Here is a 26,258-nt window from a genome sequence, read left to right as displayed (position 1 = left end):
ATACATAAAAATCGATCAAGATAAAACACACAAACTAAATTCGTAGTGCTCACAGTGAAAAATAGCCGCTGGAGAAACTGTGGCTGCCAGGCGGCTCATCATTACCATATGTTTTGGGAATGTCCTACTCTGAGATTAATAAACTGAGGATTTTTGGCATTGAAAAGAAAGACATTACATAGAAATGGATGACACGAACTGAACCAAAAATCAAGAACTGGGCTGACTTTTAACTGACATTCAAAAAATGGAATGGAAACTGGAAATGGAAACTGTAATTTAATTTGACTGAATGTCTTGTGTTACTTGTTTATTTTTTCGCTCTCGCTTGGTGTTGTGGTCTATGTTTTGTGTTTTATGCAGTTACAATTTGAAAGCATTTTTAAAAGAAAGAAAAAGACTCACGTTTGCAGTGCAGCATTTGTTGCATTAATAAGTGCGGAATCCGAGAGCTTTTCAAGAATCAACATGACACAGTCTTCCTTCCCCTGTAACAATAACCGCGATAAGGATAAACATTACATCAAATATGATATAAAAATGAAATTCTTAGGACACTTACACTACTACAGGCCAGATGCAGTGCAGTGTTGCCATCTTTGTCTGTGAGATTATGATTTGCATTAGCGCTGGTCAACAGCACCTCTGCAATATAAAAAAATCAAAAATAGAACATAATTTTGACATGCAATTCAATTAAAACAAAACCGTCTGAATGTATAAATGTACACACCGAGAGCCCCGACCCTTCCCTTGTCCGCAGCCATCATCAGAGCCGTGCGCCCAGACTCATCTACCGTGTCCACAGGTGCATCATGGGAAAGCAGCAGCTGAACACAGTCTACATGACCCGAGAAGGCTGCAGCGTGAAGAGGAGTCCTACAGACAAAGGCGTGGAAAGGTAAATATATATACTTCCATCCATCAAAATTGTAATTTGCAAATCATAAACACTGAAATTATTAAATCAATATAATTTCCTCTGTAAATAACAAAGAAAACAAACTGCTAACCCTGTAATTTAGACTCTATATAAGCTAATACAAGAATCACATGCAGTTTATAAAGGTTAATGCTTCTGGATGTGTTTAAAATGTGCTCTCCGACATAAATCCTCCTTCAAATCTTATCGCAATAGCAAAGCCTGTGATTAGATATTGCTCCAAAACCGTTCAGTCCTAAGGTTGAACTGTCAATTGTTCTTAAACTGTTTGATTGTCTACAAAAGTTGTATTCACCTGTCTTTAGCATCCTTACAGCCCGTTATGTCTGACCCCATCGCCTCGAGCAGCAGCGACGCACAAGGCTCATTGTCATTTGCTCTGTGTTAAGGAAGAAAACAATTACATAAATGTGTGACGTTAAACAGGGAAATGTTCACAATTGTCAGAAGCAGTTAGAAAAGACAGGATAAAAAAGAGGTAAAAGACTTTGATGTTTTATGATGAAATGAGGGACTTACACAGCGCAGTGCAGAGGTGTAAAAGGATTTCCATCGATGCAGCGGCAGCCTTTCTGCTCCAAGAGAACCTCCACGCACCCCTCATGACCTGAGAAACAGAAGAAAAAAGAACTCTCATCTTTCTGACCGGTAACTAAGAGAAGAATGAGCTCTGTTCAGGTGTGACGGGCCTAAAGTTCAGTCAATTATGGAAATTAGGCAGTTGAGAAACCGATCCTGCACTGCACCCACCGTAGTAGCAGGCCCAGTGCAGTGGTGTGTACCCCTGGAGGTCTCTCAGAGGGGGGAGTGACGAGGGCTCAGTGCAGGCCATACTGAGCAGCTCGCTGAGCCAGGAGGCGTGTCCTCGGGCCGCTGCCAGGTGGATGGCAGTGCGACCTTTAGAGTCTCCAATGAGGACTGAAGCTTCTTGCTCCAGCAGACACTGGATACACTCCTCCTGACCACACAGCAGCTGACACAAAAGACAGGGTTTAGAAAAACTATTATTAATAGCTCTTGGTAGGCCTGTCACAACATTTAATCAATAAATGAAGGATGAGCAACACTTTTATGGCCCCAATATCTTCTGTAGATATCTCCATTTGCACAGATTTTGTTGTTGTTGTAGTAATGCAGTATATTATAAGGCAGCAACAATCTAAATGTCAAAAAAGAACAAACTATTACAGATGTCTATCTAGAAGCCTTGAAGCACCATTTTCAACCTTTATTTGATTAAAAATGTACTTAAAATCTCAATGTAAAACAGAAATAATTGTTTCACAAGTCGACTAATCAAAAAATAATAATTTCAGCCCTAGTATATTAGCATTCAAGCCATTTTGACCTAAGTCTTATTTTGCTAATTATTTAAGATAATTTGATCATTTATGGTGACAGATTTACATTTTTGTCTTCCTTAAATGTATGCAAGAATAATGTTACCCCTAAATGAAGAGCAGTTAGGCCGTGGTTATCTGCCAAGTTTAGACTGGCTTCTCGCTCCAACAACAAAGAGACAGAATCGACGTGACCTCCAGCGACAGCCAACATCAGAGGAGTCCTGACCGAGTTCATAAACAGTAACAGTTATAAAAATGTGCAAGTATAAAAGGCAAAAAAAGACACAGAAAAATGACTCACTGTCCTTGAGTGTCAGGAGCGTCCACCAGATCTGCACTCTCAGATTCCTCCAGCAGGAGGCGCACACATGTCGTATGGCCATTCATTACTGAAGAGGTGAAGAGACAAAATGTCAGATGTTTATTAATAGTGTGTTAGATGACACACAGACCTGGTGAGAAGACTGAAAAAAAAATATACAAATTCACTTGTACTAGCAATTACAGTAAGTATGTGTTTGTGATTAAAAAACATAATTTAATATAATATCTCTGATCAAAAGTTGTTTTTTTACTCAATTTGGCTAGTTTTATACCGTTTTATTAGTGCTTTGAGAGACTTTGTCAGGCTTTTAAAGTGTAAGGCATTATTAGTTCCATTCTAGGTTTTGTTTAACTCTACTCTACTTTCTAGGCACTTTAAATTTGATTCATTACTCTTCATGTTATCATGGCTCCCACAATCCCCGGCTGTTTGGAGCCAATGGCGGTGCTCATTGGCGCATGTCACGTATTTAGCCTTTAGCGGGCTAGCTACATCCGGTGGCTATCAGTCCTCTGAACAGGAACAGTAGTGCTCTTCTCCCACACCGGCGCATGTACCACATGACCGCTCTGAGAGTTGCTCGAGGGGAGCAGAGCAAGCCGAAGCTAAATATTAATAAGTAATTTTTAAGAAAACTGTAAGTGAATGAAAATTGCCACAAAATCAAACCTTTGTGAACGCTTTAGGATGTATGGCAAACACGAGCAGGTTGTTTAATTTATTTTCTTAACTGGAGGATTTTTCCACTGCAGTTCCTTTGGACTGACCACTAGTCCAACTCACGACAGCTTTTAGCTAGCAATACCCCATCCAGACAATTTGTTGGATCAATGGGCTCCCTACCTGCCAGGTGGACAGGGGTGCGTCCGTACTGGTTGTCGGTGGTGCGTGGCGACGCCCCCTGGCTGAGGAGGTTGTGAACACAGTCTGTGTGGCCCCTGAGTGCTGCCAGAGCCAGAGGGGTCCTGCCCGCCTCATCCCCCTGGTCCACGTCCCTCTCCCCTTGCAACAGCACGTCCAGCGCCTGGGCATGACCGTGGTAGGCCTACAGACAGACCGATATGTGACCAAGAGTGTGTCATGGTCAAAATTTGAAGTGCATTTGTGATTGTAAATTGAATGTCTTCAACAAGATCATTGGGCCTAACTTACTGCCAGGTGCAAAGGACTTCTGGCATTTGGAGATTCAGGATCTTGGAGACTGTCATCTCGATCCAGCAACTGTCACAGAAATAAGAACGCATAACAAATATTTATGTAAATATACAGTGATCAGTTGTTTTGCTTTGCTTGTTGCTCTGAGAGTGTGTAAAAACGGACCAGTTTGAGACAGTGTCGATGTCCGTAAGCAGCAGCGTAGTGGACTGGACTGTAGCCCTGTTTGTCTTTGACGGAGGCTGTGGCCCCGCTCTGCAGCAGAAACTCTAAACATCTGCAACAACAAAACAACTCCGGTCAAAAAGGTCCCAAATACTACACAAATCTGTAAGTATTTCAATTATTTATTATTAGGCATCACCCTTGATTCATGTGAACTATTTTGTCTTGTAAAACTTTCTATGGCTCTGTTCATACTTCACACAAATTTGAACTAAACTCGGATTAACCAGGAACTAAACATAGACTAGAACAGGACTAAACCCAGACTACATCAGCAGTAACCTGGCCTCAAACTAGAACCAAACCAGGAGTGAACCGCTTTTAGAAACAACAAGAAGTTGTCTTCTAAATTTGTCAAACCGTTTATAGTTTATTACCATTGGTTATTCTTGAGAAAGATTTGTACAGGCAATTATAAACAAGAATGCTTGTTGTTTGTGTTGTAGCAGTAAAAGTAACTATCCAATAAACTCTGACATCACCCTTATACATTCTGAACCAACTTTAAGTAGAGGAACTGGAGTAAACACAATCAATGTTATTTTACATTTCAATAAACTATTTTGTAATCATTATGTGCTCTATCCTCCTCAAAGTTCCAATATCTTTTACTATCAAATTTATCGATTCCCTTGTGTATTTAATTTGGTATTTTGTTTATTTTTATTATAATTATTATATACTTTTTTTTTTAAAAGTATGATACAGTATGATAAAAGATAAAATGGACACTGAAACTGCATTTCACTACACCTCCCATAACCTACTTCTGACACATTGGGAACCACACTGTTCACCGTGTAAACCTCTACTGACTGGACTTACAGCGCTGCTTCCTTCTCCTTCTCTGCCTGCACTCCTTCACTCTCGGGCTCCAGATTAACTCGACGCCTGTGAAGAGACGAGTGCAGAGGGCATAACAAGAGATGAAAGAATTAACACTTTCAAACAAAGTCACTGGCACTATCGGCTGCCAACAAACGAGGTAACCACTGGATTCTGCAGGCCATACATATTGAATTATAGCCTGAATATGACACCCGTTACCATAGAAACAGTGAGGTGTTGATCATCTTGTTTCGATAGGCAGAATGTGAGCAGCATAGTGCGTTTTGGTTTTGAAAAAGTAAAATCTTTACCTCCTGTCGAGGTCCGAGGCAGCGGCGTAATGCAGAGCAGAGCGGCCCCACTTGTCCGTGGCATTGATGGCAGTGCCACAGGCCACCAGCGTCTCCAGACACTGGTAGTGACGACTGGCAGCTGCATAGTGAAGAGGGGTCCTGCGGCAGACAAGCAAAACTGTATGAAATCAAGCTCTAAATAGTATACTGTATGTAGCAGTGTTTCCCACAGTTGTTAAAAAAGCATACATATTAAATATTGTTACTTTTACATGTTATGACCATGCTACAAAAGACACCTTTTTTCTGCTTGTTTAAAGACTATGGGGGAAACACTGGTATGACATGTCCACCTTAAGCAAAACCCATTTTATTATAGACCAAAAACATGACAAGCAAACTGCAGTTATGTTTTGTTTGGCTTTTTTTTACCATCTGGCAAACTGGTTTATTTATTTGTCTGGTTTGAGCCAAGAAGTAGGATTTTGATTACACTTCAAAAAGGTTCAAACTTGTGAATATTTCAAGAATAGAGTCGTCAAACGCTTTGAAATCAGACACTATGATACTAAAACTATTGTATAATCTGACACAATTTGAGCTTTTCTGAACAGTTTAAGAATTGTTTTGACCACATGGTAACAAAGAAAATCATTTTTTCTGTTTTGAAAATGTCAGTCAGTAGTCTTAGAAAAGAACATTTTAAAATGATCAATGTGGTATCAAAATCTGTATTGAGTATCAAGCCTGTTCCTCAGAGTCAAAATTGGATTTGAAATTGAAACTGTAGTCCTAAATATACCAGCTCCAGCCACAAGTGGTCAGTATGTACAGTAACTGCTATGTTTTGTCAGTACAATATTTTCAAACTCAGATATTACGAAAACGTAGAACTGTCAATTTGGTTTAAACATTGTTTTCAGGCTTTTCCGTTTAAAACAGGAAAGTATTAAGTTAAAACAAGAACATTTACATTATGGCTGTGCTCAATATATCGATATAGACTCGATTCCAAGCAAACTCCTCAAAGACATTCTCCCCTAATTATAGATTATATTCTTAATATAATAAATACTTCATTAGAAAGTGGCTATGTTCCACAGTCCTTCAAACATGCAGTCATTAAACCTCTTCTGAAAAAGCCTAATCTAGATCCCGACCTATTGGTAAACTACAGACCTATTTCAAATCTTCCCTTCGTCTCTAAAATCCTTGAAAAAGTTGTAGTAAAACAGCTTTGTCGCCACCTGCAGGACAATATCTTATTTGAAGTTTTCCAGTCAGGGTTCAGAGCCCACCACAGCACTGAAACTGCACTAGTTAAAGTCACAAATGATTTGTTATTAGCCGCTGACGATGGACTGGTCTCAATCCTGGTTCTGTTGAACCTCAGCGCAGCGTTTGACACCATTGACCACAACATTCTACTGCAGAGGTTAGAATGTGATGTAGGTGTCGGAGGAACAGCCCTCAGCTGGTTTAAATACTATTTATCGGATAGGTACTAATTTGTTTATGTAAACCAGAGCTCCTCACCTCTAAAGTACTCAGTACTCGGTCCAATTCTGTTAACTCTTTATATGCTGCCGTTAGGTAACATTTTAAGAAAGCATGGCATTTACTTCCACTGCTATGCAGATGCATTTATCAATAATTTTAGTTAACATTTAACATCGGTTTGAAGGGATATTTATGAATCAAGGCGCGTATATATTCTAAAATGAAAACAAGGAAATCTTACCTTCCACAGTTATCCCTCCTGTTGTGCTCTCCACCACTGCTCAGAAGCAGCTTCACACACTCCACATTACTAAAGAGAAATCAGGGTCAAATGGGAAGTTGTGAAAACATGTGCCTAAAAATGACCCCTTCCGTGCTCACCCTCCTGCAGCAGCGGCATGTAGACATGTCCTCCCCAGAGTGTCCGGGGTGTCAATCTGGAAGCCTGCGGACAGGACCGAGTCGTTACACAAAATGCTAAACCTCCGACCTGTAGAGGGCAGCGCAGGGGGACGACAGGAGGCCACACAACACACAGCAGCAGCCACAGAGGAAGATACAGGACACCCAGGCGTGAGAGAGGGGGAAAGAGACAGGAGTTAGTGCAACACAGTGAAGGTCAGGTGACAGTTCACTCACAGGACCAACATGAGCACACAGGAACATCACAATACACAAAGTAAACCACAACGACCCAGGACGAGGCTGAAGCCATTAAGTGAGGGAGAGGGAAGAGTAGCGTGCAGGTTCAAACTTAAGGTGATTGTGCATAATTAAAACACTGCATAATAACAACAACTTTTTTCTAATCTAAAAAAAGAAGGAAAGTGTTAAGATTTCAATCCAGTCATATAAATGTAAGAATAAATGTAAGAAAAAATGTGAGGCTGTGTACTGAACAAACTATTGCAAATAAAAATACTCCTCCACCTCTAATATTTCATTATATTTAACCCGGTTATGACCACCACATGCATCTTTTATGAGTTTAAGTGCATTTGCATAAGATATTTCTTTTTGAGGTTACATTGAAGTTGGAAGACAAACTGCACATGTTTTTGAGATAAAATGGACAGGGACACACCTCATTCCTAAAACAATAAGTGAAGAAGTGTGCCTAACCAAACCCATAATAGAAACTCGGCAGTATTTATGGTGCTGTTGTTGGCAAAACCTGTGCAACAAGGCCAATTAAGTGCGTCTCTTTGGTAGCTATTCCACGCTGCTACTTAATATAATACATTAAACTAAATACACTAATAAGATTGCGAAAGAGATAACTTGCATACAAAGCAGACACTACACTCCCATGTTGCACTCATTAACAGCCCAATAAATGTTTAACACAAGAAACATATCTCTTATTGGCTTTTTTGGGGATTCAGAGTAAAGGCATGGGGGACTCACAAATTAGCTGTGAACCAAACACAAAAGCCAGTCTCCAGTGATTACAACGCTCGGTCCAGACGTTGCAGCTGCAAGTGTGTAAAGGACTCCTTTGTTGCTGGTTACAACAGCTCAGCAGTGCCACATGAGCAGCGCAGTTCTCCCGGCCCTCCAGGCAGACAGGGATCAGACTCTGCTTTGCTGAATATAGCTAAACTACTTATAGATGCACACGACGTAGGAGTGGATTCGTAAGCAATAATATAGACAGCACTAATACATATCTTGACTAGACTGGTATGGAATTGTAAAAAATAGCATAAATATGGTGTCCACATTCCAGACATATGCTCTTTCCAATATCTTTTCAAATCCTTGACCTTGTATAAGCTGTTTTTAAAAAATGTATAACCGTTTTCCCTCATTTTAAGCTTACGCAAGAGTTGTATTTCGATTGATTCGTGCATGTTGAAGTACTGTGGTGTGTTGTCCAGCATTTGAGGCTTCTGTGTTCAGATAGTTGTAAATATTTTAAAGATTCAGTCCGTGTTGTACTTGTCGGAGTTACATAGCCATTTTCAGACTATAAAAATACATAAATTAAGTTTTGAGCAGGAAGTCAATGGACCGATTCTATTATTAAGCCGGTTTAGATCAACATTGCAGTTTACAACAAACAAAATATGCAAGTTATAGTTTAATGCTAATAACCCTCCTTAACATGTCTTCTTTGATGAACATCTTTATACCTCCAAAAACATTCCTGGACCCAGATACTAGTACTACTTACAGTTACAATGATTGTACAGAATACATTTCATGGTATTTTACATCCAAAATGACTAAACTTTGAGTATCATCTTAAGCAGAGCCGAGAGAGACCAGTCGAATGGGTAATTACTCTAACTGAGGCCTTGTCTGTTTCTGGGACAGTGTGACTTGAATTTGGCCTGAGCTGAATGCATTTGCTGTTGAAAGAATTCACCGCTGGGAGCCAGAAAAACAACTGAACTCCATCCTCACAGAGTATCAAGCTGAAGGGCGGCATTAGAAATACAAGGAAGAAGTTGACTCAAAACAAATCTAAAACAATATCCAGCCGATTCTGAAAATGTTGAAAGAGTCACTTAAGTTCAGCTACAACTAATGACTAACAATTAACAATACTGTATTTGTTTTAGTCGTGTTTAAATCAGGGTTGATAAAGGGTTGTTGTTGTCAGCTTTTTATGGCACTACGGGAAATGTTTAGGCCCCAATCTTTCATGTGCACCAGTGCCAAAACCTTAAGTATAATGTATTTCAGTTCAAACTAAAATGACTGATCCATTAACTGTATTTATGTGTACCTGTGCATACAAATCTTCACTCACTCAAAGTATCCGTTATAATAAGTATTTCTCCCGTTTGTGTCTCGTGTGCTACCTGAGGACAGTAGCTTCCGGCAGCAGTCCGAGTGTGCGTTCAAGGCGGCCAAATGAAGAGGAAACATGCCGTGGATTCCTCGCCTTTAGAGAGCAAATATGGAGGTTTTATTTACTGATAACGATGGCATTTATGTTAGATTTATCAGTAACCGACTCAACCTTGTGCAGTCGGCGCCGCTTGTTATCAGCGTGTTGATCAGGAGTTCGTGTCCATAACGAGCTGCGATGTGCAGAGGCGTGTTTCCGTCTTTGTCCACGCAGTCAATCTCCCCTCCTAAAATAAAATGTAAATCAATACATGCTTTTATACAGTATTGATCGTGTCTTTCACCATGTAGAATCTCACCACTTTGAATGAGGGTCTGTGAGCGGGTGAATCGTCCATGTACTGCCGTCATGTGAAGGGGGCTTTTCCCATCTCGACTCTAAAACACAACAGACTTTTGTTTTTGTTTTGTTTAAATTGAACCAAGTCAATTCATCAACCACAAATATAAATTAGTTGGAAACGGAATTGGTTGTAATTACCATAGAGGCAACAATTTATTGGAGCCACAATTACTACAAATTGTTCAAGATGCAGAGATTGAAATTGCATTACTTGGGACTTCATAAAAAAGGCATGCACAAACATGAGCCAGGGCTAATATGCCATGAATGTGGAGCATTCGACAGGAGAAAAAAAGTTTCCCCGTCTGTTCCTTAATATTGGTTTGGCATCTAGCCGGGTCTCCTCTTGTTGCGGATATACAAGAAATATTTAACTTCCTTTTCTACAGCACAATGAGGATGCTAATGCCACCACATTTCAGCTAATTGATGTTTTATGACTTTAACACATTTTCATATAAAACACTTTAAAAGTAGCAACGGTGAGACCCACTTCTTGTTTTTTTAAGTCTGAAATCTGAGGCAAAGACAGGCAAGTCCAAGTCAAGTCCCATCTCATATCCTTTGGTTTGACTTTCTTTTTTAAGTCTTTATACCTAATTACAGACTACAGCTTGTTTTGTTTTTTTGCCATTCAACACATCGTTTGTGAGAACAATTGGTGAGGGAAATGGCAGTTTGTTCCTATAAAATTAAGCGCTGACTATAAACTATCGAACTATAAACTGTATAAAGAAGAACATTTTCTTAACACTTTTACTTTGAGGAGAGGACATTTTCTGGCACTTGACCGTTTCCCGGCATGAACCTTCCCCATTTATCTAGACTTGGGACCCGCTCAAGAGCAACATCAACTTTTAAACATTTAAGAGCTATAATTAATTCATCTTAAACCGTTTTGGTGCCAGAGGTACAAATCACAAATAACTGTGCGTCATATACCTGTACGTTGACATCGGCCCCGTTGTTGACGAGGAACTCCAAACAGAGGGCCCCGTGCGTGGAGGCGGCGGCGAAGTGCAGAGGAGTGAAGCCCTTGTTGTTGGGCTGGCTCACGTTGGCCCCGTAATCGATGAGCTCGTTCACCACCGCGTCCTGACCGTTAAAGCAGGCCACGTGGAGTGGCGTGTTCCCAAACGCGTTCGCCTCATCGATCTGTGCACGGACAAAAGAATATTGCGGAGTTAGTCACGCATTTCAACATCTACTATACGATGTAGCTTAGCGTGTGCGTGGTGAGAGTAAAACATAGTGTAGATGTAATAGTTTCTCTGTAGTGAGTCTTACTTCTACAGCCAGGTTGAGCAGATGCTTAACCACAGCGATCTGTCCACTGGAGGCAGCAGCGTGGAGCGGCGTGTAGCCCCTTTTGTCCTTACAGCTGATCTCTGCCCCGTGGTTCACCAACAGACACATCACATCCAGATGACCTGCGCAGAACGGGGACAAAAAGACAAATAAATGACCAAACACAAAGATGAAAAATGATAAAAATACTATTTTATTTGGACTTCTGCCGACTAAAATCATAATGTCATCAGTGCTTGCTCGGCTATTTCAGTCTTAATTGGGGCTTTAATGAGATGTGTCTGTGATACAAAAGATATTTAGTTATGTTTCACGCTCATAAGTAGGGCAGCAACTAACGATTATCTTAGTAGTCAGCTTTTTTTGAACGATTATTTCTATTTTGGACTCTTTTTAAATGCATTTTCAACCAAATAAAAGTTTAAATATGAAGACAGAATGCTTATAGATTGAGAATGTGTTTGAATAAAGTGTATTCAGGATGAAAATCAATTCTCTTATGCCATTTTGATTTAATAACGCTGTGCTTTGTAATAAAAAGGTATTTTGACAAGTGTTTTAAAGTGTGTTTTAGACTATGATGAATTTTTTGAGTCGACTAGTCACGATTAGTCGATTCATCCTGCTAACCTTAACCCATAAGCAATGTTAGGATAAATGAACCACACTCATGTAGCGTCTTACCCATGAAGGCGGCCCAATGCAATGCTCTGCTGTCTTTCTTATCAAACGCGTTGATGTTTGCTCCTTTTGAAAGCAACAGGTTTACCATCTGGAAAGAAAAACAAAGAGAGATATAAAGACATGTTGCACAGTTACTCAATGTTCTGACAGTATGAGGTCAAATGGGGGTGAAGAGCGAGAAGGACATTCAGACGTTGAGGCGGACCGAGCCTGGCATGTGCTGCAGCTCGGACCACTCCCGAGAGCGCAGTGTTAAAGGCTTTGTTTGTGTACAGCCATTTCTTTGCTCGTCAGCTAGAAAGATTATGTGGGTGATGTTCTTATATAACTGTATTGTAAATATGTCATCATTTGGTGTATATGTTGCACAAACACCCAAGCTGAAAGTACCGAATCAGAAATAGACAAGCTGTTCGCCAGATTTGGCTCCAAAAACTCCTCCGCCTTTCCCTTCAGTGTTTATCCGATTTATGAATTGAAGGAGTTACAGGTAAATGCACCCACATGTTTTCTAAAAATTTACTTTTCATCCAAAAGAGAATAAGATGTTATGTCATATCCGCCAAAACACAGAAATAGTGCCAAGATCAGGCAACACATTGTAACAATACAAATCCACCCATTTATATAGCTTATTATTTTAGAAACACTGTGCAGCAAAGAAACATTGTCATACTTACTCCTCCTAAAAAGACTAAACCAGTAAAAATGAAATTAAAACCAATAAACCCTAAAATAATTATAAAGAAAATATTTGTTTTGAAAAACTATTAGGGTTAAAAGACCCTCCATAAACATTTGCATTTGTACTGCTTCTAATACATAACTTTGAGGACCAAAAGAACCGTTGCCGTGCACTATTTCCAAACCCTAACCAACAGGTGCCAGAATGACGACATAAACTATGTTATTCACACTTCCCCTGTCAATGCAGATTTGATTCTCCCCAAAATATGCGCAGTACCTCCGTGTGACCATTGAGGGCGGCGTGGTGCAGAGCGGTCCGCCCTCCTCGGTCCGAAACGTTGACGCTGCTCAGTGACGGGATGATGACCTCGGCACATCGCAGGGCGTTGTTGGCGGAGGCCACGTGCAGCGGCGTTTGCCAGTTCTTGTCCCTGGCGTTCACATCAGCCGAGTGGCGGATTAAAACGCCCACCGTCTCCTAGCAACAGCAAAGATTAACATGTTTAAAAGTGTGTGATGGCTATGAAAATGTATGCTTGTGGATTTAACGCAGCATCAACCAAAGATGAATCTACCCTATTAAATAAATGTGTTATTTCTGCATGTTTTATTATGTACAGCGTTATATTATTATAATGAAACTTTGAATCATGGTTGGATTTATTTATTTTGGAGTTTAAAGTTTAAGAGCATCTACAGTATGTGACAGATTACTAAAACATGTAGTGGTTTCTTTTGTGTTGGGTGTCGACACATTTGCTTCCTGCTCGACTGAAAAACCACAATAATAATCCTTAGGTTAAGAGCCAATCTGTTAAAGGCCTGAGATATTCTAGCCATGTTGGATAACCTGTTTTAAAGGAGTACTTGGGTGCACCTATCGTCTCATCGACACCTGTTTCTAAGGGAGGAGCTGCTGTCGGGATGTGAAAGAACAAAAGCGTGCGCTCGGCGTGCACCTTACCTCACTCCGAGACGCCACCGCGCGATGCAGAGGGGTGAGCCACATGTTATCTTTGGCATTGACTCTGGCCCCTGTGGAGAAGAGGGGTGCGCACACTGAAATACTACAACTAGTCCTAAATACTGCAGGGAATAATAAAAATCAGCGTATAAAAAGGTTCAGATAGCGGATAAAGAGAGTTTTACCTGAGAGAATGAGGATCTCTGTGATTTCAGCATCGCCCAGAAAAGCTGCTGCGTGGAGCGGCGTGCGTTTCTCTGAATCCTGAAGGTATAAAAACACTTCAATTAGCATCAAAATATTCAGTACAATGTAATAAATAACCACCATCCTCTCTCTATTGACGATGAGGTGGTAGAGAGGGTCAGCAGCATTCAAATCCACCAATACAATAACAATGAACGAAACGCTGTACGTTCTCGTCATGTCCTTTATGCTGCTGCTAAGACTGTAACAGGACTTTACAATGACAATCAAATTCTGAAAATTAATGAATCCTCAAACACCAACCATCGGGAATATTAACATCATAATATAACCTTAAATAAAACAACTATTACATTATGTAAACTGTATGTTAAACCTTCATTCTTTAAAGTCGACTGCTTATCTGCCTGCAGACATATTGCACTGTGACAGACGTACGAGTGCTGGCGTACAACGGAGGCGTTTGTTATATTACGGGTCCTGGAGTCGTCATTGTCGACAAATGTATTGTTCGAACATAATGAGCTCACGCACTCCAACAGTAAGAGTCTATGAGCGGTCCTCCAGTCCACGTGACCTGCTCTGGAGTGCAGCCGCTCCAATAAAGTGAACGGGTCGTGTTTTCTACCGTGTGATGCACAGAAAACATACTACGCGTTTGTGGTGACTGCTGCTGACACTGCAGCTCTTTACTTCTTTACTTTTAGTTCTGGTTTGAGCTGAAGAACACGGGAAGTGAGGGCATTAGCTACTCTAAGATCAAGTCGTGTTGGTAAACTGAGCTCTATTTTAGAAGCATCGAACTATTTACAGTCATTCCATTACATATTTGAACGTGACACACGCTTGTTGGCTATATGTGGACATGATTTAACTGTATATTGTCTGCAAATGATATTACTCATTCAAATTATAAACTAAGTCATCATTTCTTGACTTGTTTTCTCAATGTTTCAAGAGACAAGTTTCTGAGCAATTACATTTCATGCCTGATGCTGTACACTATTAAAAAAAGAGAGAGAGATCCGACAACCCCTGCATTCCTTTTTCATTTCTGCCTCTAGGAAGCTGGGATGTTTTCTCAGAATTGGGTGTGTAGGCTGTGTCTGTACCGGTGCGTTGATGTCTTCTGACTTGTAAATGAGCATACGGATCTCCTCAGGGTCTCCGCTGAAGATGGCCTGGATGAGAGGAGGCTGCGGATGGACAGAAGCAAAGGATCACCGTGAGACAATAAATATAAAAAGCATAATATCGATCAAGTTTTGTTTTGTAAATATGCAAAATTAACATTAAAACAGAAACCAAGACATTTACAGGCACGTTTTAGCACATTCCTGAATAATTGTGCAAACATTGTTCTATAGAGAATGCGAAAACAATACTGAAATTGCTTGTGAATCTGACTTTTTATTTAAAATTTAATTAAATTAAATTAAATTAAATTAAATTAAATTAAATATATATATATATATATATATATATATACACACACATATACTGTAAGTCAGACGCCTATGGAAACGATACAGAGCCAGCACAAAATCAGTTCCAGCGTTAAGTTTTATCGGAAAAACAATGTGAGGGAGAAAACATGTCCTGGAAATGGCCGGACGAGGCATGATTCTTCCCACGGTACACGGTGTGGCGCGGGGCAGCTGTTTGACATTGAGCTCCAGTGTTTACAAATGTCAGAGCAAGCTACGGCAAGAATGCAACTTACTGTACACTCGCTCTAAAACTATTCATACTGTTAGCAGTAACAAGGATATCTAAAGTTTTGTGCGACGGTTCAAACGCATCTTTTGTAGATGAGGATCTTGAAAGTATACGGTCGCCCTGGGGGAATGATAAACGAAGGACACTGCGCGGAGATCGGGCCCTTATTTTGAAGGCGCATTCCCAGATATGATGTAAATACAGGCTGTTCTTTCAGGGACACAAACTCATGAGGATTTGGTCTTAGTGAAGGAGGAGGAGGAGGAGGAGAAATGTAGCGGACATGTCAGTTTTAAAGGTGCCCTATGTGACTGTTCTGACCTGCTCGTCTCCATGGGGATGTCATTTACTTTTCCTTTGCCGCATTCAGCCTAGTTTTAGTCCTGGTTTAATCTTTGGTATACATATAAATGACTAGGCCTTAGTTTAATTGCAACTAACCGATTGAGATAATTGTCAACTAATTTAGTAATTGAATAATTATTAACTGGAAGACATTTTATTATGACATGTACAAAAAATGACTCGTACAAAGCAGGGATTACATTAAAATGACACAAAGAAACCTTTACTTTAAGCGTTTTTGATCAAAAAAACATTTTACCTGTAATAAACTTTATCAGAACGACCTCAAGCAGTATTCTTAACTTTATCTGGGTCAAGTATAAAGAGAGTAAAAATGTTATATGTAAAAAGGCATTTTGCATGCTAAACAGCTAAGCGCTTAATCGATATAATAAATCGCTAGACTGATTGTCCTCTGACGTTCTCAAAGCTGTAAATCTGTGTAGGAAATGATCAAATGTTACAATTGAACTGAAACTAATCGAAAACAACTGCTGCTTTGGCTCGGTGGACGTGGTTTAGTGACTTGTAAGTTACCGTTTCATAAGGACAAACATAAGGGTACAAATGTTCTGAGCCTTTCGACTGATATTGCATGTTACCATGACAACCAGAGAGTTGGTAGCCCTCGGAAGGTTCAATAGACACAGCCTTTACAGTAATTAATGAAATACATATACAATTAATAGCAAACGCTATATTTTTGTTCTCTATACAATTATAACCATTTGTAAACATGCAATACATAATGTACCAAATTTATGTCTAATCCTTTTGAAATATCAAGCTCATAAAAACACAAGAACCGAAGCAGGTTTCACTTCTCATTCCAATTTCAAAGTACAAACAATAAAAACTAATGTTGTACATTATCATTTCAAGCGAGCGTGTCTGAGCAGATGACAGGAATGTTAGCTACAGGTAATGAGTGTAGTTATGCTTGAATTATGCTCGGCCTCAGATGACTTCCTGTGTCTCTGTGCCTGACTTCCTGTTGCACAGCAGTCCCTTCTCAGAAACACAGAGAGGAACTACAGAGCAGCGTTTCACTTCTGCTTTTGCTCAGGCACATGAGACCACTTCCTCCTGAGGGTGAAGGCAGTAACTTCACGGCTTAACGTTTGAGCAGCCCGGAAAAATGTTCATTCTAATATTCTAGACAAAGCAATAGGGCTGTCACTAAAGATCATTGTAGTCGACTCGTCAACAATACATTTTATTGATTAGTCGACTAGTCAAACAATTATTTCTGTTGTACAGTTGGAATTTTGGATAAATTATCAACCAAATAAAGGTTGAAATATGGTGACTGAAGTTTTATAGATGGAGAGTATTTGCAAATAATATGTATAGTTAATTTATTTTTGCTTTTTGCCAGTCTTTAAAAAAATACCTGTATAGTCCAATACAACTGCAAGTCATAGTTGACTAGTCACGATTAGTAAATTAAGCGCAAGTAATAACATTTCCATGGAGACAATCCAGAAACCAGAAATGTTACATAGTCACACTAATAACATTTCACACAATTCTTTCTTTAGCAGGACTCATTTAAACTGAATGCATGTTGCAACATAAATGAAGCAGAGGGCCACAAACCAAGGGTCAATACAATTAACTATTCAAATATGCGTCTTGAATGTCTCTATGTCTTGAATGCAAATAATATTAATTCTGCAACACAGAATTAGCAACATTTCAATGAGAAAATGATTTTTTTAAATGAATTGTCCCATTAGTGAATCTTAAACTTTTCCATTCACCCCACATTTTTTTGCTCTGACCCTAGAGGACAAAGGAAAACCGGTTGTTTAGACAAACCTGTAAAGCGTTTGTCCGTGAAACTCCCATTTTAACATCCAAGCAGGAAATTTATTGTACACTGTAGTGGAGGATTTACAAAAACTGTAAATACTACGAAAGGAAAGGAAGGATTCAAATTCACCTTCACGTTGTCACTTAAATTCAATCAGCAGGTTTGCACAAGAGCAGCGATAAGAAAGTGATAACCTTCACCGACATTGGCGAACGGTCAAAATAATGTCCCAGCAATGGATCACGAGGGCTTTGCGGCTGCCAACACTGCAACATATGGCCTTTTAGCTCCGCTCCTCTCCATTCCTACAACACAGACTCTCTGAGCATAGGACGGCCCTGATCCCCACGGGGGCACGCCGAGTCTGCAGGGGGGTCGGCTGGATAACGGTTTGACTTTAACAGGCCTGCCAATAGTTGATGTCGTCTTTTTGGTTTGGAATAATACCTGGTTTTTGGTACCTATTCCAAAAGTAACGCAAAAGTAACACAATATTGATGCAAAAAAACAGTTGTAGTCGACAGCCTAAAAGTCAAAAAGTATCTCCAAATATCGCTCTAGTATCGATATCACAGTACTTAGTCTAGATTAGGCTTGTAAAATATTGGACTGATAAAAACAGAGCTGCAATGGTCATGAATTCCATTAAATACAGTGCATCTGGAAAGTACCATATTCACGTTTTCACATTTTGTTATGTTACAGCCTTATTTCAAAATGGATTACATTTATTATTTGCCTCAAAACAATACCTCATAATGACAACCTGGACGAGGGTTTTTTGAATTCTTTGCAAAGTTCGTTTAAAGTACTAATACTTTCTGGACACATTTTTATAAATAAAGATGAGTGATCCGTTATACTACTCGCGCCTGACCCTATAGTGAACACTACATTATGCTATGTAAGCATTACGGTTTATGTCCTTTTAGGACCCATTTAGGTCTGTGGGACTGCATTAATTATAAACAACAATCATGTTATTTTTTAGCATTGTCGTAGTGATTTATATGTACTATACTATTTATTTGAAGTAAACTTGTTTATATTGTTAATTTGTGGTGACACTGCTAACTTTAACTTTTGTATAATGCTCTCACAGTGACCAACAAGTATCTTTAAAAGTTTCATTACTTTTTTCCCCGGGTACCAGTAGTACTTTAACCTTTTGGTACTGGCCATTTTAACGGTACCAAGCCCTACTGAATCACATCAAAAGGGTTAATACTCACTGGTCTTAACTACAGGCTTAAGCAGGTTTAATGTAGGGAAAGACAAAGGATATTTGTTGTTTACAAAGGCAATTATATTTAGTACCTAAAAAGCAGCTATTCAGATTTGAATTTCAGTTTGATTTTGATCATTCCTGCGGCTTTAGTCTGAATTAGATCCCCTTCCTGCCCAAAAAATGCATTGCCTTGTGATCAACTGAATTACACTAAAGCATGTAAAACCAAGTATACAGCTCCATTCAGTGCCATGTAAAACAAACAATTATTCATATTAGATATACTCCAAGGACACCTCAAACATAGGACATGGTGCGATCTGAATTGTAGGCGCAGAAGCATAATGAGCCGGGCCTTTAAACAACTAGGTCATACATTTCAGAACTTGTGTGAGTAGTTTCCTGTTGAGATGTAGAATACCCGGACATTACTAAAAGTGTCCTTTTTAGGAATCTGCAGTCTGTATCCAACAATTCACTATGATGTTAATACAACACATACAATACATCAACAGTTCTATCTCATCACAAGACTTTGTTATCTGCTTCTGCTTTCTCCCACTGAGGATGCCGGAGCTTCAATCTGTCTTAAGTGCTGGGCATTATCAAATTATTCACATGGCTGACAAGTACACGCTATATACAACTTTAATAAACAGATTATTCACACCTACTGTTTGTGTCACTGAAATAGACAGGACAAGAGACAGACGCAGGCTGCCGTAAACAAAGTGCACTGTCACAGCTTCGAGACACTGTCAATCGGACAGGAATGTTGACTTTGGAAGCACGAAGAGAAACATATTTCCTCTCTATCTTTCTCTATTCATAAACTACACAAACCTCCTCCATCAGATTAGGCGTGTTTTCATTCCACAGATGGCCCACGAGAGGCGAACCTGCAGCCGCACAAAAGGACCAGTATATGGCTTTATTTCCTCTGACGCTGGCCCAAACTGGAGCGGCTCAAACTGGAGCGGCTCAAACTGGAGCGGCTCAAACTGGAGCGGCCCAAACTGGAGCGGCCCAAACTGGAGCGGCCCAAACTGGAGCGGCCCAAACTGGAGGGGCCCAAACTGGAGGGGCCCAAACTGGAGCAAAACTGGAGCGGCCCAAACTGGAGGGGCCCAAACTGGAGCGGCCCAAACTGGAGCGGCCCAAACTGGAGCGGCCCAAACTGGAGCGGCCCAAACTGGAGCAAAACTGGAGCGGCCCAAACTGGAGCGGCCCAAACTGGAGCGGCCCAAACTGGAGCGGCCCAAACTGGAGGGGCCCAAACTGGAGGGGCCCAAACTGGAGGGGCCCAAACTGGAGGGGCCCAAACTAGAGCGGCCCAAACTGGAGGGGCCCAAACTAGAGCGGCCCAAACTGGAGCAAAACTAGAGCGGCCCAAACTGGAGCGGCCCAAACTGGAGCAAAACTGGAGGGGCCCAAACTGGAGGGGCCCAAACTGGAGGGGCCCAAACTGGAGGGGCCCAAACTGGAGGGGCCCAAACTGGAGCGGCCCAAACTGGAGCGGCCCAAACTGGAGCGGCCCAAACTGGACTGGCTGCTCTCCATCCCCTCGGGGTCAGCAGGAGGCGGTGATGCCCTCAAACCAGCTGAGCACTAACTCATAGCACTGCTTTTGTAAGGACTGCAATGTGACTTACAGCACAATGTTTACCCTTCTGTTTTTTGCTTTTTCTCTCTTTAGTTCTCCATCTGGCCAATGTTTGCAGTCAATGTGCTGTACAAAAGAACACATGTCATTGTTTCATTGTGTATCCCAGTGTTTTACTGCATCTCGCTCATTTTGTTGCCATGGTTAAGTTTGCTTTTGAAGATAAGGGGTGTGCTTGAATATCAAAATCTATTCTACTCAATTTGGTTTACAGTATTGATATCATGGGTTGCTGTATCAATATAGCGACACATTTATTTTGTAGCATCGCTATAGTTTTGCTGCATGTTTAGTGAAAGGAAACTTGTTTATATAATACTTTAGGCATGTTCACTGTGTGGATGATGATGAAAATGGGTGCATTTCTAATTCAGTTTGTGCAGGTTGTAGCTTTTTAAAAATGTATACATCACAGAATAGTTGTAACATGTGCCATAAAATTGTGATTCTATCGTATCATGAGCTGTGCATTGTGTATCGTATCGAATTGTGAGGGATCCTGTGATTTCCAACTCGATTTGGCAGAGCAAGCTTAAGACCTCTGACCAACACAAAGAGCACAGTGTTGTGACCGATGTTTTGAGCATAAAGACAAGCAGACTATAGACCTTCAGCTCTTTTACAAAACAGCAACTTACGTCATTTTCTCCCCGTGTGCGTTACATTTTTAATAAACATTCTCTGCAATGAACTCAAAACGTGAACAGTTTGCACGTCACGCTGTTGAAGACGACGGGACTGTGAGCCGAGGCATCAAGATTGCATCGAACGTCATCATCATCGTGCGTTTTCTGAAAATAACAGGAAATCCCTGTAGTTTGGGGTTACGTAAAACTCTGCTTCTCTGTTCCCTTTAAAACAACAATACTACTGTGCGTTTTCTTTTCTGAACAGATAAACTTGTTGTCACTAAGTCGTTCCAGTCTCGTCTGCTGACTTAAGACAAGCATTAGGTTGGGCTTTTATAGGAAGAGCTACAGTACAGCGTTTGCATTAAAAGATGAACTTTCAACATACAGCATTCTTATATAATCTGTCCTTAAGTAGCCTATGTTTGGCCCTCTGCTGAGAAAAGACACTTTAGCCAAGTTATAATAGCATCATACTTTCTACACCACAAATACTATGCGTTGTCATTGTTGTCTGGAAATCGCTGGATCTATAAAAGCTCCATTAGGTCGGATTGGGTGAAGGCCAGGAAAAGACACTAGTACTTCCAAAAAAGCTTGCTTGAAAAAAAATTATAATAAACTTGAGTCTTCTTAAAATAAACTTGCAAATGTTCATATTGGCCAAATATATAGGTTATAGTTCACTATTGAGGACATCTGCATGGCCCTGGGGAATGGGGATGCTTTGGGAAGTGCGAGGAAAGCAGGAAGTGAAGTCGGCTGTCCCAATTTTATGTTAAGACACGAACATCAAATCAAATCAAATACATTTATTTTTGTAAGGCCCAAAATCACAACAACAGTTGCCTCTGAGGGCCACAGGGAGAAATGAATCAACAATGTCTGTGGTGGCGATGGAGTCAGACAATGTCTGTGGTGGCGAGGGACGATGTCCCAGGGTCCTCTGTCCTTAGACTCTCCTTCTCGGCCAGGAAAAACTACAAAAAAAACCTCTTTGGGAAAAAAGCGTAGAAACCTGGAGGAGTTCCAGTGAAAGAGAGATCCGACTCTCACAGACGGACAGACGGACACATCTCTACAGGCTGAACTAAATAAGAAGAAACCCTTTAAAACACTTGAATACTGCCTTTTTTTATGGGTTAATACCTCATATGAGCAATCGAGTCGAGCAAAGAAATAACTTAAGGAACATTAAAAATACATTCTTACTTCCAGAATGAAGGAACAAATGTGATTTCAATGAAGATATTGCGAGTAACCATAGAACATGGTTTTGGTATGTGTGATTTCACTTTATTTTATGACAAGGCATTTAGCATTTTAGATGAAGGCAAAATCCAATTTTTTGTTGTTTTACTGGAGAAATACAAGGTAATGTTTACCCCATATAGATATATTATATGATTTATCACAAATAGTACTTTTTGTGAAGCTCGAATACCATTTTAGGTTATACAAAATTGTTGTTTATGTTTTTGTTCTGTAGAATTTAACACAATATTAGTCTACACCATTAGCAGAGCTTCATGTATGGAGCTCCACCATTAGCAGAGCTTCATATATGGAGCTCCACCATTAACAGAGCGTCATGTTTGGAGCTCCACCATTAGCAGAGCTTCATGTATGGAGCTCCACCATTAGCAGAGCTTCATGTATAGAGCTCCACCATTAGCAGAGCTTCATGTATGGAGCTACATCATTAGCAGAGCTTCATGTATGGAGCTCCACCATTAGCAGAGCTTCATGTATGGAGCTACACCATTAGCAGAGCTTCATGTTTGGAGCGACACCATTAGCAGAGCTTCATGTATGGAGCTCCACCATTAGCAGAGCTTCATGTATGGAGCTACACCATTAGCAGAGCTTCATGTATGGAGCTACACCATTAGCAGAGCTTCGTGTATGGAGCTACATCATTAGGCAAGGCAAGTTTATTTGTAGAGCACATTTCATACACAAGGCAATTCAAAGTGCTTCACAGCAGGAAAAATGCATTCAAATCACAAAGAAATTACAGAAACAGAAATACAATAAAATTAACTAAATTAAAAATTATCAATCCAACTGATTTTCTAAACTAATAAAATCACAAACAAAAGAGAAGAGTGCAAAGAAAAAATCCTTTCAGTCATATGCGCAGCTAAACAAAACAGTTTTTAGCTTAGATTTGAACATTGTCAGAGTAGAAGCCTGTCTCACATCTTCAGGAAGAATGTTCCAGATTTTAGCTGCATAAAACTGAAACGCAGATTCCCCATGTTTTGTCCTGACTCTGGGCACCAGCAGGAGGCCGGTCCCTGAGGTCCTCAAGAGTCTGAGATGGTTCATATGGCACTAACATATCCAAGATGTACTTTGGTGCTAGGCCATGGAGAGACTTGTACACAAGCAGAGCTGCTTTAAAGTCTATTCTCTGAGCCACAGGGAGCCAGTGCAGAGACCTGAGAACAGGACTAATGTGATCATACTTCCTGGTTCTAGTCAGGACCCGAGCAGCAGCGTTCTGGATGTACTGCAGCTGTTTTACAACTCGTTTGGAGAGGCCAGTGAGCAGGCCGTTACAGTAGTCTAATCTACTGGAGACAAACGCGTGGATAAGTCTCTCTAAATCTGGTTTTGACACTATATTTTTGATTTTGGCAATGTTTTTTAGATGGTAAAAAGCTGCTGATGTTATTGATTTAATGTGGCTATTAAAGTTCAAGTCTGAGTCCATTATTACCCCCAGATTTCTAATTTGGTTTGTAGGTTTTAGAGCGAGACTCTGGAGGTGACCGCTAACACTTTCTCTTTGTTTCTGTGGGCCAAAAACGATTATTTCAGTCTTGTCTGAGTTCAGCTGGAGAAAGTTGTTTTGCATCCACAAACTGATCTGTTGGATGCAGTGACAGAGTGAATCTACTGGTCCATATTCACCTGCCGATAGTGAAACATAGATCTGAGTGTCGTCTGCATAATTGTGATAGGACACATTTTCACTGCGTATCAACTGACCTAACGGCAGCATGTAGAGGTTGAACAGAAGGGGACCCAGGACTGACCCTTGGGGCACTCCACAGGTCAGGGTCATGTGGTCTGAGACACAGCTACCAATTTCAACAAAGCACTTCCTGTCTTCCAGATAGGACCTTAGCCAGTTTAGGGCAGTGCCAGTGATGCCCACCCAGTCCTCTAGTCTCTGTAAGAGGATCCCATGATCGACAGTGTCAAAAGCAGCACTCAGATCTAACAGAATTAAGACTGAGGCTTTGCCCGTGTCAGTGTTCAGGCGGATGTCATTTGTCACCTTGACAAGAGCAGTCTCAGTGCTGTGATGAGGTCTAAAACCTGACTGAAAAACATCAAATGAGTTGTTTATTAAGAGGAAATCTGTGAGCTGTTGGTAAACAACCTTTTCAAGGACTTTGCCCAAAAATGGCAGATTAGAGATGGGCCGGTAATGACTCAGTACTGCGGCATCAAGACTGCTCTTCTTTAGGAGAGGCTTTATGACCGCAGTTTTCAAAGACATTGGGAATGTTCCAGATTGAAGCGACATGTTAACTATGTGAGTGAATGGTGCTAACAAACTGTTCAGCACAGACTTTAGAAATCTGGTGGGTAACACATCAAGGCAGCATGTAGATGAACTCAGACTGATGATGATCTCATGGACAGTTTTGTCAGTTACTGGTGCAAAGTGAGTTAGCTCTAAGTGTCTTGGTGGTTTTAGGGTCATTTTTTGCATTGTGGGATTTATAGCATTTTTAATGCCCTGAACTTTGTCATTAAAGAATAATGCAAACTCATTACACTTGGATGTGGAAATGAGTTCTAACGGCAGCTGAGCTGGAGGGTTTGTTAATCTGTTTACTGTGGCAAACAGGGCACGCGAGTTGTTACTGCAGCTTCCAATTATTTCAGAAAAATATCTTTCCCTAGTTCTACATAAGATTAGGTTGTACATGTTCAGCTTTTCTTTGTAAATCTCTTTTTGAACCTGGAGCTTTGACTTGCGCCATTTCCGTTCGGCCCTGCGGCACTCCCTTTTCTGTGCCCTGACCGAATCATCATTTCTCCACGGCGCCTTCTGCTTATTTTTAACCATTTTAGCCTTTATAGGGGCGATGGTGTCCAGAACATTCAAAACACTAGATGTAACAGAGTTCAACAAATCATTTACATTAGAACATGAGACCTTTTCAAAGTTTATCATTTCCATAAACAGTGCACCTGTGCCATCACTTATGTGTCTCCTCTGAACAACTGCAGGACCAACCGGCGGTTTGGGAGAAACAGACAGGTCAAAGAAGACACAGAAATGATCAGACAGAGCAACATCGATCACATTAACATTTGAAATATTTACCCCCTTTGTAATTATGAGATCTAGAGTGTGTCCTTTGCTGTGGGTGGGGCCTCTCACATGCTGAGTAAGACTGAAGGTTTCAAGGACAGCATCAAGCTCTTTAGCGTTTCTGTCACAAATATTATCAACATGCACGTTGAAATCACCTGTAATGACCAAACCATCAAAGTCTGTGCATATGACTGAAAGCATCTCAGTAAAATCATCAATAAAACTTTGGCAGTGCTGGGGAGGCTTGTATAAAACAATGAAGAGAATGGATGGAGACCGTTTTAGCTCCATTTTAAAGGATACATACTCAAATGATGAAAACACCCCAAAAGACAACCTGCGGGTAATTATTTCATCTCTAAAGACAGCACAGACTCCACCCCCTTTTTTGTTTTCTCGTGTTTCAGATTCAAACTTAAAGTTGGGTGGAGCAGATTCTATCAGAACTACATTTCCTGTGTTTTTGTCAAGCCATGTTTCAGTTAAAAACATAAAATCAAGATTATAAGAAGAAATACAATTATTAATTAAGAGAGATTTGTTACATAAGGATCTGACATTTAGCACAGCAAGTTTCAGACTAGTTTCAGTGGGACTGGGCTTTATCTTAGCAGAGCTTCATGTATGGAGCTCCACCATTAGCAGAGCTTCATGTATAGAGCTCCACCATAAGCAGAGCTTCATGTATGGAGCTACATCATTAGCAGAGCTTCATGTATGGAGCGACACCATTAGCAGAGCTTCATGTATGGAGCTACACCATTAGCAGAGCTTCATGTATGGAGCTACATCATTAGCAGAGCTTCATGTATGGAGCTACACCATTAGCAGAGCTTCATGTATGGAGCTACA

The 26,258-nt window shown here is 40.5% G+C and overlaps 1 protein-coding gene across 4 annotated transcripts in view; it reads right to left on the bottom strand.

The window, feature by feature from the left end:
* ankrd44 (ankyrin repeat domain 44) overlaps positions 1-26,258 on the bottom strand; it is a 29,378-nt gene that overhangs the window by 2,583 nt on the left and 537 nt on the right. For 3 of the 4 annotated variants that reach the window (XM_072444969.1, XM_072444967.1, XM_072444970.1), the window contains exons 2-26: positions 14,777-14,860; positions 13,643-13,721; positions 13,458-13,528; positions 12,771-12,971; positions 11,807-11,894; positions 11,102-11,244; positions 10,757-10,969; positions 9,771-9,849; positions 9,584-9,698; positions 9,423-9,505; positions 6,994-7,102; positions 6,854-6,922; positions 5,131-5,271; positions 4,817-4,882; positions 3,932-4,043; positions 3,764-3,832; positions 3,455-3,656; positions 2,588-2,675; positions 2,390-2,507; positions 1,694-1,916; positions 1,463-1,550; positions 1,239-1,322; positions 734-879; positions 563-645; positions 406-488 (exon numbers count right to left, since the gene is read on the bottom strand). In XM_072444969.1, coding sequence (XP_072301070.1) covers positions 406-488; positions 563-645; positions 734-879; positions 1,239-1,322; positions 1,463-1,550; positions 1,694-1,916; positions 2,390-2,507; positions 2,588-2,675; positions 3,455-3,656; positions 3,764-3,832; positions 3,932-4,043; positions 4,817-4,882; positions 5,131-5,271; positions 6,854-6,922; positions 6,994-7,102; positions 9,423-9,505; positions 9,584-9,698; positions 9,771-9,849; positions 10,757-10,969; positions 11,102-11,244; positions 11,807-11,894; positions 12,771-12,971; positions 13,458-13,528; positions 13,643-13,721; positions 14,777-14,860 — 2,837 coding nt within the window. The remainder of the gene's footprint in view (positions 1-405; positions 489-562; positions 646-733; positions 880-1,238; positions 1,323-1,462; positions 1,551-1,693; positions 1,917-2,389; positions 2,508-2,587; positions 2,676-3,454; positions 3,657-3,763; positions 3,833-3,931; positions 4,044-4,816; positions 4,883-5,130; positions 5,272-6,853; positions 6,923-6,993; positions 7,103-9,422; positions 9,506-9,583; positions 9,699-9,770; positions 9,850-10,756; positions 10,970-11,101; positions 11,245-11,806; positions 11,895-12,770; positions 12,972-13,457; positions 13,529-13,642; positions 13,722-14,776; positions 14,861-26,258) is intronic. The other variant, XM_072444968.1, reaches the window with a different exon arrangement.

This window comes from Eucyclogobius newberryi, unplaced genomic scaffold (genome assembly GCF_026437365.1).
Source record: "Eucyclogobius newberryi isolate DKJ021-1_F unplaced genomic scaffold, fEucNew1.0.hap1 SCAF_14, whole genome shotgun sequence".
Classification (NCBI taxonomy): Eukaryota; Metazoa; Chordata; class Actinopteri; order Gobiiformes; family Gobiidae; genus Eucyclogobius; species Eucyclogobius newberryi.
This window is presented reverse-complemented; position numbering and strand designations above follow the sequence as displayed.